This window comes from Anopheles moucheti, chromosome 3 (assembly GCF_943734755.1).
Source record: "Anopheles moucheti chromosome 3, idAnoMoucSN_F20_07, whole genome shotgun sequence".
Taxonomy (NCBI): domain Eukaryota; kingdom Metazoa; phylum Arthropoda; class Insecta; order Diptera; family Culicidae; genus Anopheles; species Anopheles moucheti.
In genome coordinates this window covers 78,883,885-78,899,135 of record NC_069141.1, presented here as the reverse complement: position 1 = coordinate 78,899,135, position 15,251 = coordinate 78,883,885, and the positions used below count along the sequence as shown (strand labels likewise).

At 42.6% G+C, this 15,251-nt stretch overlaps 1 protein-coding gene across 5 annotated transcripts in view; it reads left to right on the top strand.

Moving 5' to 3' along the window:
- LOC128304599 (potassium voltage-gated channel subfamily KQT member 1-like) overlaps window positions 1-14,870 on the top strand; it is a 161,538-nt gene extending 146,668 nt beyond the window's left edge. For 4 of the 5 annotated variants that reach the window (XM_053041806.1, XM_053041803.1, XM_053041805.1 and 1 more), the window contains 2 exons: window positions 11,064-11,275; window positions 11,690-14,870. In XM_053041806.1, the coding sequence (XP_052897766.1) occupies window positions 11,064-11,275; window positions 11,690-11,884 (407 nt within the window). In that variant the 3' untranslated portion in view covers window positions 11,885-14,870. Of the gene's footprint in view, window positions 1-3,637; window positions 3,671-11,063; window positions 11,276-11,689 lie in introns of all 5 variants that reach the window. The other variant, XM_053041802.1, reaches the window with a different exon arrangement.
- The last annotated feature ends 381 nt before the right edge of the window (window positions 14,871-15,251 follow it).

Below are 15,251 nucleotides of genomic sequence, written 5' to 3'. Positions count from 1 at the left end.
TCAATCCTCAGCCTGAATATATAATACACGAACAAAAAAAAGGTTCAGGCGTTATGCTGGTAGAACGTTCGTCGCTTATGCTACACCCAATGTATCAAACAAATCAAGCGATAAGATAAGCATGAAAGAATACTTTTTAAAAACAAAATGCTATCTAAATCGATGTCATCAAAATGCTCCATATATCGACCGTTAAAAAGTAATATGTAATACGCTGATTGGCCATAAAAGAGGTCCATTTTTATAACAATCCTCCCATTCCATTGAAGTATTCCAACGTTGATCCTCTCGATATTGATAAATGTGCTCAATAATAAGCCCTGGTCGCTTCATTTCTGGAGGATTCTTTCCCTGTTTTCAATATGCCCTGGACGGAAACAAACAAAACCCTCTCAATCCGTCGTTTTCCTTTTTCTCTAGTTGACTTCCTTACCACACGTGAAGCGCCCAACGAAATTGCGCCTGTGATAAATCGTGCCGATTTCTTAAGTGGCAACCTTTTTCTCCCCAAAAACGTACTGTGTAACCTCTCGCACTATTCCACTATCCTCTATCGTCTAATCAACGTGCCCCCATTTCGTCACTCCGATTCGGATGGTTTTGTTCGGACGAACTTAGAAAAAAAAAACAAACACAAACGAAACAACCAAAAAACAAAAACAACCGACGAATCCAATAACAATAAAACTCCCTTGCATTCCATTTGCAAAACTGGCCTTTTACCTTCCTACTTCGTAGCACCATCGTACGACGATTATAGTTCATCCACATCGCTCTAACAGTGTCGGCGTCGACGGCGGCCACGGTGGCAACCGGAGTGTACAGGACGCGCTGCCTGCAGCCATTGGGGCTGAATTGAGCCGCGTTTCTACCCGCTGGCAAATGAAGCAATGGAACCAGCCGATGGCACACGAACGGTGTGGGCCCGCAAACGCACGGGAAGCGTTCGCTTCACACTCTGCCTTTCACTGTCTCACTATCCTGGATTCGCTCGCGCGCCATCGAGAAACTTTCCGCACAGAGCACAGCGAATAAACAAGCGCACAAAGGGCACATCTGCCACAATATGGGGCGTAGCGATGCACAGCACACCGGATGGATAGTTCTCCAAGCGCTCGGGAAAACATTTGAATAATCGGATAACCTTTGATCCCAACCCGACAACACGAACTGGGGCACAGTGGTTAAGTGTGGTTAAAAGAGAGATGAAAAAAGCCTCCACACCTCAATGCGCGGCTATCAATGTGACACACATCGATAACAGATACCCGGGTGCGTGACCCCGTACGTCACTCGGCTGTTTGTGCGATAAGCCTCCAAAAGGTGAACACGGGCAAAAAAAAACGGAAATCTCCATCACAGTGGGCGATTACAATTTTCAACCAGCCAAACATTGACAATGGACGTAAACGGAACGGCTGGAACGATGACCCCGTCCCATACCTGTCCCGTTCGATCTGTTTGTTCGCGTGGTAAAATAATTTCAAATCGATTCCCACGATGTGGTCGATGTGGAGTGGACAGAACAGCACCGAACCCGATAAGCCGCTAGCGAAGATGATGGCAGGCAGGAGAAAAAGAGAAGAAAACAAGCGTATGGAAATGCAACAAAATTTAAATCCCACCCCGCCCAACGGCTTATCGGATGGAGGCGCCCGGTGGCCCAAATAATCATTTAAGCTTCACTAACAAAATGCGTACGCGTCCATGGCTGTGCTGACCCGCTCGAACCATCATCAACAGAACAGCACCGCACCATCACCACCACCACCACTACTACCACCTTCTTCACCTCACCCACCACTATCACCCAGATTCATCAGCAAAAGCAAAGAGATAGAGAGAAAAATAATGATAATACGAAGCAAAACAAAAACCAAAAAAAAAACAAGCAAAAACACAAACATCATCAAAACCATTCGATAGTGAGTCTGTGAAATCTGTTTTCTCGCTCTGTTGTTTTTCCTATATTTTCATTTCTGTTTCCCTGAAAACCGTTGCTTGCTTTGTTCTTATCTGTCTGCCTGTGTCTGCCTGGATGTTCTCGTTGTCTTTCTCGCTCGCTCTCCCCTCTCTCTTTCTCGCTCTCTGTATCTCTTCTTCCTAATCTCACACTCTCTCCTGCTCTGTCTTTCTTACCGTTCTATTTCCCACTGTCTTTATTCATAGTGTCCTTTCAAATTCAATGTGTTGTTCTTGTTTGTATGTTTACACGTTTAGCTTTGCCATCCCTAGTGCCATCGTTTCGGGGCCAATTTCACGTCCACCACTGTTCATTGGCAGGGTCACGCACAAGCAAAATGTTTGCTACCGCAAACTAGTGCTCGATAGTCCGTTGATAGCGGCGAATCGGTAGCATTCCGAATTGGATTAAAATTGAGCAACAAACACCCTCCGTTCCGGGGGTGGGTTTTCTATCCGACTCCTTTTTTTTTTGTTCTGTTTTGGTTTAGAATTCCTTATTTTTTCTTAGTCACCTCTCCGTTTTCGTACCGGCACTTTTGTTCTAGATCGTTTTGTAAGTGTGTCGTTTCTCGTTTTTGTGCTTCTTTACTATCCAATTTGAGTTTGAAAACTTCCGGCTAGTTTGCGTTATTTTTTTTCTACCTTTTATTCGCTCGTTTTCTATCTTTCGCCTTTAATCGGATATTGGTTTCGACGTATCGACCACCGCACTCTATCCTTCAGTGTTTATCTTTGTATCTGATCATGGTGACCCCTGCAGCACCTTTTTTTGAGTTTTGTTTTGGGATGCAGATGATTTTCGTGCTATGCAAAATTGAAAAACTAATCGAAGGAGTTTTTTTTCCTCTACTCAGTTTGGAATCTAAAATTAGACTACCTGCCTGGAGGTTTAACTGACAGAAACAGGGCCATAATGAAGGGTTCTGATGAGAGGCTCCATAATGACTGTATTTCTGTGCGGTAATAGTTACCTATCCGGTACAGTAATTAACTCTTTAGTAACTCTTTTTTTAAACAAACATTCTTTCTCTATCTCTCTTTCTACTTTTTTTGTGATCAGTTGATTGCTCATCGTAATTTTACTCTCATGCGGAAAAAATACATCGTGATCCAAACATTCGACTAAGAGAGTACAAAGAGAATGTAAAAACTGGAGTATTTACTGTCATTCCAGATGGAGTCTTAATTATCTATAAGGAATTTGAATGGTACATTGTTTACTAATTACTTTGAGCTACTTCTGAAATCTAATGATCTAAATTGAGAATATTGCCTTTCAATTTCCTCAATTATTTGCCTTGTTGTAATTTAAGCAGACTTGAGGTTGTGGTACCTTCAGGTGATTTGTGAGGCATCTCCAAAGTTCAATTTTAGAATAATTAAAATAAGATACTGCAAACTAGATTTGCAAACAACAAATTTGTGTGCCTTGAATACTTTTCATTCATAAAATGTCTGAAAAGAAGCAATGCGCTCTGGCCGTTCTTCTTGACTAAAAAGAAAAAAAAATGTCTGAATTCAGAGAATTCAAATACGATCGTGGGAAAAAACTAAAAAACATGAAGGTGTGAACCTCGTTGAAGTATTCAATAAGAATTCCTGCACGATAATAATTCAGTATGAAGCAGGATTATTTCCTTGGAAAAATGATTTAAATGACGATTTCTGGTAGCTTTTTCATATCGTAAACTGATAGAAACTCGAGGTCGTGGTCAGCTTCCCATACCTATAGATAAATATTATGAACTATATATTGCAACATAGTGAAAGGCAAGCATCGGTTGTCATATTACATCTTATGTTTAAGAAAGGTTTGAAATATTCAACCTGTTCTACACATAAATCCCACCAAATTCGTGCCAGAAATAGATACGTAACAAGTGTTTGGAATCTAATTTTCCACACTCCTGTTTTCCAGCGACCGAGAGGCTATTATGTTTCTTGCTTTACAAAAAAAAGATTACTTTTTTCCAGCAATTTGCACACGTTAAACTTTCCCTTTTCTAAACCTCACCCGTAGCCCCGGGGTAAGCCTTCCCACACAACACGTACCCAAAAAAATGGAGACTTAATCCTTTTCAATCTCTAAACTCATACCGAGAGCGCACTGAAAAAAAAACACACACGACAGTGTGAAAAAGACAGACAGATAAGCTCCACCGGCTCTGTAACGGCATGGGTTTTTGGGTCAACCTGTACAATCATACCGTGCCTCCGGTACTGCTGCCGGCTGATGCCAGGGGGTTTTTCCATTCCATTTCACATTCCAATACATTTCACCTTCCACTTTCGGATGTGTGTGTGTGTATCTGTTTTTTACTCTCCATTTGCTGCGGATCACGGTGTGTGATCGTGCCACGGTTGTGGAAGCATGCACCACGTGCAACCATTACGATAAGTGTGTAAGAAATGGAAAAAGCATTACCGGCGGGTAAACGCTAACGCTGTAATGCGCTGCATGGCTCATGCATGCCAAATCATCACAAAAGTGCGATGAAAATATTCTACCAAATAACAAAATGCAGACAGCAGTATCGCAAATGTACGATAAGCGGTGTGCGCAAAACTGATGAACACGAAAATGGTTGGCGGCCCGGGGTCGAGTTACCTTTTGCCCAAAAGTACAAAAAAGAAGCGAACAACTTTTTTCTGTTTGGGACCCCAATAGCCCCAAGACGGATTGATTACGAGCTGTTCCATAATATCGCACTGAAGGTGCAAAGGAGCAATGCGCTACTCTTTGCGCTATCGATACTTTTGCTGGAAGTACACCGAGAGGATTCCGCTCAAAAAAAATACCTTTCGATAGCGATTATCGTATCCGGTACAGCAAACAGAAAGGGAAACCTTTTTGACTTTGATGCAAAGCTTCAATTTCAATCAAAACAATTGCACTACACAAAAAACCGTCCTTCAACGAATATTTTTTTTTTCGAGCAGGGTTTAAGCTTTTTTTTGGGATTTTTGGCCAAAAAAAAACATGCAGTATCATATTTACAAGCTTACACAACAATGGAACAGTAAAATAATGAGACTAACATGCTTAACAATTTCGGCCGTCTAACTTTCACTCAAATAAATGTTTCAGCTATGTAACTACAGCGCTACAACATCAAGCCATGCCCGGTTCTGACAGCCGGATTCGAATTCTCTTGTACCATTTTCACTGCAGTCACGCATATTGACACGCACGAGCCGGGGCCGATTGTTTGATTTGTAACAAACGTTCGTCCATTCGTCGTCCCACGCTGACGCAGTGTGTGTGTTGCAACATCGATGCAACACTGAAACAACACGCTTGCGGCAGCTCACGATCACCATTGACTTTTAAATTGAATGAAACGGGTTGCAGTGTGCTGCAGGTGTACCGTTTCGCAGGCACATCAGCAATGTGTACGTACATATCGTCTCCTGACTGTTTCGCTTATGCTTTGATTTGCTTTGCAATAACATGTAAGCGAACCATCGTATCCGATATCCGGACGGCGATGATTGGATCGTCGCTCCAATCAAACCCATTGCTTGGCAGTCAACGACGCTACACACCTGACGCTTGAACTACGACTCTAGCCGTCGGTGGATAGTTTTTACAAGAATCCAAACACACACACACATACATTTCAATCGACAAACGATGGCTGATAAACGAAGCAAAACAATCCACCACGTCGAGCAGCCGAAGGACGATGGTGTTATTAAACCTTCCAGTTCAATTTGCTGAATGCATTACTGGAAGGATGTTCGGTCCCTCGGGAACACACCCACCGTGTTGTTTCTGTTGGCGCGTGGAAGGGTAAACGAGAATCGAGAAGCTTCCTTTTGAAGAAAGAAAGAAAAATTTCATTTCGTTACGGTTGCGCCCCCGCCCCGGACAGGTGACTTGGGTTGATTTTATCGCTACACCGGATACTCCGGCGTGTCATGTGCGTTTGTCTGTAGAAATAGATAGTAGCTTTCATCAATAGTGCCTTTTAGCATCTGCCGGTCGAAAATGGACCTGGGAAGGAAGGAAGAATGAAACGAACCAATTCTCTAGCATACACTTTAGCAATGTCACCGAACATCAGCTTAAGTACTACTTACATTCTGACGCTTACTCAGTTTTTCTGTTTCGTGACAAGAAACGCACACACCCAAGGATACATTTGTTTCGGTTGGAAGTAACGTTTGATTGGACGTTATTGCGTTACGCTTCTTCCCTTGGACGAATCAACTCCAGGCGAACGGCGTGTCACCGTTTGGTGAACCACATCCCACGGGAACTCTTGGGCGGCTTTTGCTAAGCGTGCGGTTTCGTGCGGAACGCTTTGGCAGCGCTGCGGTTGTCCGGGGTTTTTTTTATCGTTCCAAAGAGGATTATTGGATCCTGGTGCAAGGGGCGGGAAAAGGAAACAGATGTTTCGTAAAACCTTACTTTATGGTTTTATGCGAATGTCCGGTAAGTTGCAGAATAAACATTCATGTGGCTTACGGGATCCCACCCAGACCCGCCCGTTGCGCTGTTGGGATGTCGATGAAATGTGCCCCATTTCCTCAATTCTACCATCCGTCCTACGCAAACAATCATAAAGAAGGGATCAGCTGTGGGCATGCAACTGTGGCCGCTACCATACCATATCTCACGGTTCGATAATAATTTGATCGTGTTTATCGTGTTTCCCCCGTGTTTCGTCGCTACTATCTCCAATCACGGGCAACCAGCCAGCGGGCATTTTGCTCCACCGCATGTATGCATATTAACACACTTCGCAATGCTTCGTAATACTGTAACATCGACCCAGAACGGCGACCCCCTGTCATCAGCTTCCCCGAAAGCGGAGATCCAACACAGAAGGTACATAATTTCCAACTCAAGAACCGGAAGTCGACAGTCGATAAAATCTAGAAAATGGTACTGTACACCCAACCAACCAAACGCAACCCAACCCTGGGTTCTTCACTGGCAGAAAGATGAAGACGATCCGACACATCCTGAAATGCTTGCGCTCTGCCACCAATTCAACCTTTCGGGCCGGAGGGGTGGATTCACCCATTCGCCCCATCTGCACGTGTAGTTTTGCCTAGCACCGTGCAGAAAAGGTCGGTTGAAAAACCTGAAATCCCCAGCCCGGTTGCGGTTGGAAGCTTTGCGGTGGAATGCGAACGAGTTTAGTATCAGCATCATTAGAGTACATGCGCTACCGGAAGAAGGATAACAACCAGGAACATTGTTGTTTCTTGACGTTCAAACTTGTTTCGTATGCGTTGCCGTAGGATGTGTGCCTGCCAGCTGGTTTTGTACAGCGTCCCGTCCTCCGTCTACCCAAACCGTCTCGGATCGTTGTGCATGATTGGCTTAAGGTAGCATTGGTACGTTAAGGGTAGCATAGCGCCAGTCCCGAGATGCATCTCCGTACAGTAGGGGCTATCTGACAAGCCAAACAAACGGGTAATTATTTTTAAAGGTTGTGAAGTATTTTGTGAACAAATCGAGCAGTTTGCAGCTTATGTACGCAAAGTGGGTGGTAAGGGATGTGTTAAAAGTATCCCTAAATCACCAATTTATACTCTGCGACGTGTTTTGATACGGATGGTCACTTAACGTAGCATTGCTTGAGTGCAACGTGACCGTAGACTTGTTGATCGCTCATAATACCCAACAAGCATTCAGTATGACCGTTCGGAACGTATGCATCCTTTTAAATCAGTAATGTGTAGAGGTTTGCATAACTTTAGGCGCATTACGGGGCATTACGTTACAAGCATATCAATTAATTACGACTCCGTTCAGTCGTCAATCAACTAGTGCATGATTTTAACTGAAAAAAACCGCATCTCAAAACTCAGCCAACAATCCAAACTGATCATTTTGCAAAAAAGCACATGATTGCATACCTTCAGGCGCTACGGTTCCAACCCTTTACAAAACATATTTTTAACGAGAGAATCAATAGCTAGAAGCTTGCTAATTGGTCAACACAATGTAGAGTTGTTCTCGAACATCAACACGAAAAATGTACATCAATTTCCAATCAATTCGTATTACAACTAAATCACTGTCTACAATAAACTATCCCGCACACACCATTGCTACGAATCGTTGTAAAAACCGCTCCACCGTTCATAACAGACGGCCGCCGTGTTCTAGTTTATTGTTCCCCCAACATCTCCCACAAGTGCCATTAAGCGCAATGGTTAAACAAATAGTCCTCCCTCACTGCCCCACAAATTTTCCCCCATCGGAGAGTAGCGAATGGCGAACTCTATTAAACATTTACAAACCGCTTACCGAAGCACGGCCAAAAATTCGCTGCCGGTTCAGGTTGGGGAACCGCCAAACATAACCAAACTGCATGTAAATCCAACGCCCGCGTGTTCCCGCTAATACTGCTAACGATAATGTTTCCCACTAATGTCAAACAAAGTTTCAAGCCGGTACGGTTTTTCGAAATGTGCGCTCTATTCGGAAGCACTAGTTAGGCCGTGCAGCGGCGTCACTGCAGCGCCACGGCCTGTAGGATGGCAGATGTACGTCGGTATGTTGGCAGCAGCCCGATCCAGTAAAGACTAATTAATTAGCTCGCGTCTCACAAGTGTAACGATAAACGCGTACATGCGCTCGGTTTGCTGCTATCTTACCGCGATCGTTACGCCTGCTCAACACGCTGACGTTCACAATGGCATTACGTCACATAAGGTGAAGCGTAAGGAGACCTTGCCTTGGAGAAATTGAAACAGCGCAAAGTTGCGCCGGGAAGTTGGGGAAATTGTTGGAATTTTAAGATGGAGAAAATGGAGTAGAGATGCATAAAATTTAATGAAGATACATATTTCCCAAGGATTTCCCGCTACGGATGCATTCGCTTTCTCGTTCCCCTACATCGTTATGCTCGGAAATCCGTCGAGAGTATGAGAATGATATAGGATAAATGGCCTTCCGAGTCTCTCCCGCGTACGACACAAGAACGTTGAGGATGGATTTTTTTGGTCGTACATACACGACGCTACATGACGTTGAGGGATGCTTTCGTTCGCCGCACCGGTGGCGCACAAGAATGGCTCCGTGGAAAAGGCATCCATTACAACCTGACACCCTCGATTGAATTGTGTTCATAAATCTTGTAGAAGAAATAAAAGGTAGACTTTTGATTTTATACCCTTTTTATTTCCACACGGACTATCGCAAACTTATCCAATCACTCAAACCCAAATCGCACACCGCGTCTCGAAAACCCCGATCGCGATCCGGGGGTTGTTTTTTTTCCTCCCTCGGGGTTGTGTTTACCCTATAATCGTCAATATTAATTATTATCGATGGCCATTTCGGCGATGGTGTGAAGCAGAAGCGTGCTGACGAAGGTCATTACAGCAATCGACAGCCGAAAAACGAGCTTAACGATATCATTCAAGCGTTCTTGTTGAGACGATTATTGGAAGGGTTTTTAATGGCAACCAACAACAACAAAAAAACACAAACCGCTCGTCTACTGGCTCGTTTTTTGTCTGGCGTAGTGAGGTTAGAATTTTTTTGGTTCCGATGCTCATCTTACCCCTTTTCTGCAGAGTTCACAATTTATGTTACGTGTGCTGTTGAATTCGGTGAATTCCCCCACCCAGTGGAAGCGGCGATAAAGAAGCATTCGTCAAGGGTTGGATTGAGAGCTTCAAGCTGTGATCGTTGTTCGTTGTTCTTTTTTTTTACTTCTCTTTATCCCCCAAAAACGCCCATTTTTGCGCTGTGGTGCATGTACGTGTTAAACGGTTTTTTTTCTGTTTGGTAAGTGTTTTATGTTTCGTTTTCCTTCGTCTTGTGTTAATGTTTTCCAGTAGTAATAAAAACCCAGTAATGGCGAGAGTGTATGTTTATGTATGTTTTTTAGGATTTAGTTTAGTTTGCGGGGGGTTTCTGTTCCATTCGAACCCGATCCGGTTTATTCCTTTCGAAACGTGTTTATTATAACCAAACCGCTTAGGGTAGAAATTCCACCGGGAAAAACTGAAAATAATATAATTTTCTCCGTTCTGTCACGTTTAACTGACAGCGCCAACCACTTCACCAGGCGAAGCTTTAAGCGAATTATGGCTCCACATAATGGTGGAAGATATAAATTTAAGCTAAACACGTTTGTGCGGTACGGAATGTGAACCACTTACGCTGGCTGTTTACATTTGTCGCACAGTTTCATCCGACACGAGTGGCACTTGGCGAAAAAAAGCACAATTTCCCCTCTTTTTCTCACATCGCAAATGTTCACCCGACATTACACGGCCTACTTAACATCTGTTTACACGTGGGTTGTGTGTATGTGTGTGTGTGTCTGATTGTTTTATGAATGTTTTACTGTTTTCACGTGATTCCTAATGTTATCACTGACAACCAATACCACCAACCAGCCACTAATCACTTCCGTTTGTTCAACTGTGTGTGTGAGTCGATGTACGTGATACCGTGTGTGTGTGTGAGTGTGTTGTTTGTGTCCGAAGCTTTGCCAGCCTTCCAAGCGCAATTCATTTCCCTCCCCAACCACACATGCACACCACGATTGTACCACCATTTTGATTTCCTTTTTTTCTCATTTTGTACTCTCCTGTTAGACGTATTGTAATGGAATTGTTTATCATTGTGGCTTTGTTTTCTCGATTTTGCTGTATAACGCATCGCAAAAATACACTGTAAAACATGCACAAATACACACAAACACAGTCATTGGGAGTCTTATTCCTGTAGTTTTGGGGTAATTGTGCCGAACAGCTCGGAACAGCGCCCCACTGAACACACTCCCTCCCATTTCGGTCTACAACGATCTCCCGTTGATTGTGTTCGTTTCGCGATAGCACCGTCGATGTTGCTGTGCTGAATGTTGTGTTTTGGAAGTTCATTGTACCTTAATGTTTCTTGTGTGTTTTAGTTCATTAAATGTGGTTTTTTACTTCCCGCCCCCCCCGTCACACCGGTGTTGTTGTTTTTTTTCCTAACTTTTGGTTATGTTACTTTCTCTACCCGATTTATCCCTTGCAACGCATTCTATTGTGTGTGTTTTGTGTTTCTCTCTCTCTCTCTTTCTCGTTCTATCTTTCATTCTCTCCCGTTGTCTTTACGTACCGTACCGTGCGCGCAGTTATTATGATGGACGAGGAGGACGATGAGGAGGACGAGGAAGAGGACATCGAAGAGGAGGATCTCGATATTGGTGCGGAGATTGATCCCGATTCGCCACCGTGGGACGTGTACGGTGACATGGACGTGGAGGATCAGGACGATACGACGGAAAATACGGCACTGCTGCGAACTGCCGCCAAGACGGAAATCATCGTCACGCCTATCAGCCCGGTAAGCTGGGGTTCCGATCAGCGGTTGGGTCAATGATTTCGTTTCCCACAATTGAAGTGTTAGAATATGCTCTTTTGGTAACATCCACCAGGCGTCTCCATCATAAATTCCAAAATACGTTGCGGTGCACAGGATGCGCTGTGACATTTACGAAAATAGTTGAAAAATGTATCTGAACTATTACAGACATTTTGAAACTATTTTTATTTTCAAAAACATTGGAATTAATTATTTATTATTAATTATTTATTACTATTTTCCGGAAATAATTATTTTTTGTTAACAAAATTCTTAATCTTAGTTTTAATCTTAAAAAAAATATGTTTCAGTGAAATGTAATTTTTTTTTACAAAAAAACATCGTCTTGCAAAAATCCTACCGGATTTTCACAATTCCCTTCCCATCGTCAAATAGGTCAGCTCAGCGTTCGAGCTACACCGAATGGACAGTGAAGAGTACCGACGGTCGAAACAGGTTGCGGCCAACAACAATGAAGGCGAACAGCTTCAACAGCAACAGCAGCAACCGATGCTGGCCATCACCGGCCCTAGCGGTGCGATGGATTCGCTCAAGCCCGAGAGAGCGAGCAACGGTTCGGACGATACATGAGAATGGCTGAAACCATCCCCAGTGGCCAGTCATGGCTGCACCTCCACGCAGCACCATCCCTTCCGGATCCAACACTACGCACCCTTCACTCCCATCGCTTACCGGGCAATTCGTCCGCTCTCTGCCGGATGGCTGCCGATCCAGCACTCATCATTGCCATCGCTCGTTATCGGCCTGTCTTCGCTGCTTACGGTTCTGCTCGAAGCAACAACATCATTCTGCTCTGCCGTCACGCGTCGTGCGAGACTCCCACACGCGCACGAATCAACGCGCCAAGTCTCCCGGGACCATGGCACTTCGTGGCACACGGGCATGCTAATCGACTAAAGCAAGGCAAGCCGGTTCGCATCGAAGCAACCGTGGCGCTAGTACGCATAACAAAACCACTTCCTAGAGACCTGATTTCATTCGCCTCCAATTGTCCTTCCTAGAAGACGGTCCTGTTGTCTGTTACAGTCTACTGTTGAATAGTCGTAGCCTCTAGCCGCAATCTTACAACAAATCTTGCAACACGATGTATGAGCAAAAGCGAAATGGATGAGATGTTAATTTCCCCGTTGATTAAAGCCTTCTCGCCCCATAGGGACGCTCATACTCATTACGCTCATAAAGAAAACCAAAACTACCCATCATAATTGCTCTCTAGATCGCTGCGGCAAGATCGCCCTGCTGTTTCGATCCTGTTGTATTCCCTTACTCATCGATATGGTGCTACCATTACATTACACGAACGTTACTTAGTTTTACTAGTTACGCACACACACTCACACTTTCTCTCTATTTTATGGTCTGTTATTTCTTGTGCCACTTCGAATCTTACCCGGGCCGAACGATAAGGGGTGTTGTAGCATAATGTAAGACAAAAAAGGAAATCCAACCGAAACACAGCATTAAGTGACACAATATTTAAAAATTAAACGAAACGATAATTCACGATCAACGATCGGCTTTTGCTTCTAATGTTCGCAAAGTTGCAGTCAAAGTTAAATTGCAATGCACTTGATCGCCGTTGCATCGTGGGAGGAAGAAAGAAGGAAAAAGGAAATCAGTTAGTAAACATACCTAATGATGCCAACTTTCTGTCTAAACCTTGGGCACCATTAACATTTGCGTAGTCACGTGGTCATCCTTTCTTCGGCGTTTCTTTTTTCGAATCGATGACGGTTTTTGCTAACTGTCTGTAGATTAAATTAAATATCCTTCGAACCAGTGGAGTGTGAAGCACGGATGAGCCAGCTGTCCCAAAAGCGGTTTAGAAACACATTACGGTTTAGTCAACATGAACAATATTACTATAGAAAACCCATTATTCTCACCGCGCGTTAGTGCGACGGTTAATGTTCGTAGTGTGTTGCAGCGAATGGTGGTGAAGTGCTGCAGCTGTTACAGTTTTAATGATAGCGCATTTTTTCTATACCCTACTTTAATTCCTCCTAGCGTTCTAGCGAGCGTGCAGTTTGTTAAGTAGTAAAGATTCACTAGCGAATAAAAAGAAACAAACAGCAACGGGAAGGCACCAGCAACCCGAACCGGATCGTGGTTAGGTAGGGCACTAGAGCAAAAGCATTAGACATTATAAAATGGCCAAAAACGGATTTCATAGCGTTAAGAGAGGTTGGCAACAGTGTCACCAGAGAAACGATTTCAAATCAAAACCGAAACCGATCAAACTCACTCAAAAACCACAGCATATTGACACTTTCCTTCCGTTCCGGAATGTGGTATTGGATATTGGAAACATAAACAAAAAAAAACACACACAGAAAAATGTCAATTATTAATCTTAGTAATGAGTAAGCGAACAACAACGGTATAGAAGAAACACTCGAAGCTCGCACAATACATTTAGAAAAGAAAATAACAACAACAAGATGGCATAACGTAGTGCTGTTTGGTTTAAATCACCCAGACAGTCGTAAACGAAATTTAATAACAAAACAAGTATTTTAATTTTACTATTCGCAACCACCATTCGGACATTCATCATTTAAAAAAAACCACTTGTTATAACGGTGAAATATAATTCATTTTAACAAAGACTTAGATAAGATGAGAAACTACATGAAAAAAGACAACAAATTATGAACGGGAGAAATGGAAGCGTATTCTTAAACCGTAATGCCACCTAACCTAATGCTTTAGCGAAGATAAGCCGAACAGAACGGACCGATTAGAGTTGTAAACAAAACGATAAAGCACAAAAAACAACAACATAACAAAAGTAAGCAGAACAGAACGCACATCACTCCGAACAAGTGAAGACAATAATGTATGAGTAGTGAAGCGTGTTTAGCTTGAAACAGAACACACAGAACGACAACCACTAAGCGAACAGAACAAAACATCTATTAACCTTGAGCGCGACTTGCAGCGAATTGTAGATGAGTTCGATGAATCTCGATAAACCGTGAAAGATGAAGTGAGATGGCGCTAGAGGTTGGTCGCAAATATTAGGCGAAAGCATAACTCACGCACACTCGCCAGCTGCAGTAGTATGGTATTCATAGTTGTAAAAAAAGAAAACAAGAAGTGGTTAATCAAATGGAAACAAAACACAACAAACAAACAAAATTTGCTAAACAAATAGCTGAACCCAAATGCCATCAAAATACACTAGTGATATTACAAAACCCTGGAATGGAGAAATGAAAAAAACGAACGAAATAGATGTCGTCCTTCACGCGTGCAAAAATGGACGGAGGGTGTATCCATTGGCAACCATGGAACTTCAGCTGAAATGGAAACGCGTGGAAATAGTTGCTAAGCCGATAATTGCTAGGTTTAATTAGCACGGTAAGTGTTAGCGGGTAAGATTTAGCAAATGGGTTAAGAAAGTTTAATTCGGTTATCGGTTGATGATATTTTTTTCTGTCCCCTTTGTCCATCATTGTTACGTTATTCTACCACTGTTTTACTGTGCTCTCAGACGAACTTCTGAATACATAATTTTCATATTGTTTTTCAATAAAATTGCGAGAAATTGTTACGGATTGTTTTTGATTATCGTTGTACTTAATATATTTTTTTAATCAAACAAATATTTTCATGCTTACTTTTGTAATATATTTTTTTGAAAATTCATCCATCTACATTTTTAGTTTAAGTTAATTTTAATAGTCTGTGTTTGTTTTGTGTTTATTGTTTTTTTAGTACATTCCTTAGAGTTTATCATTTATCCTATTTATCCATTTATCTTCTCCAGCGCTGTTTCATTCGTTTGTTATTCCACAAGGTATGTTTTTTTTTCAAATATCTATCTAATTTATTAATTACAATATTGTTTAGTATCTTAAATAATATTTAGTTATAAGTCTATGATATTATATTATAATATTTTTTCATTTTTTCTGTCGCGTGTTCTTTTAAA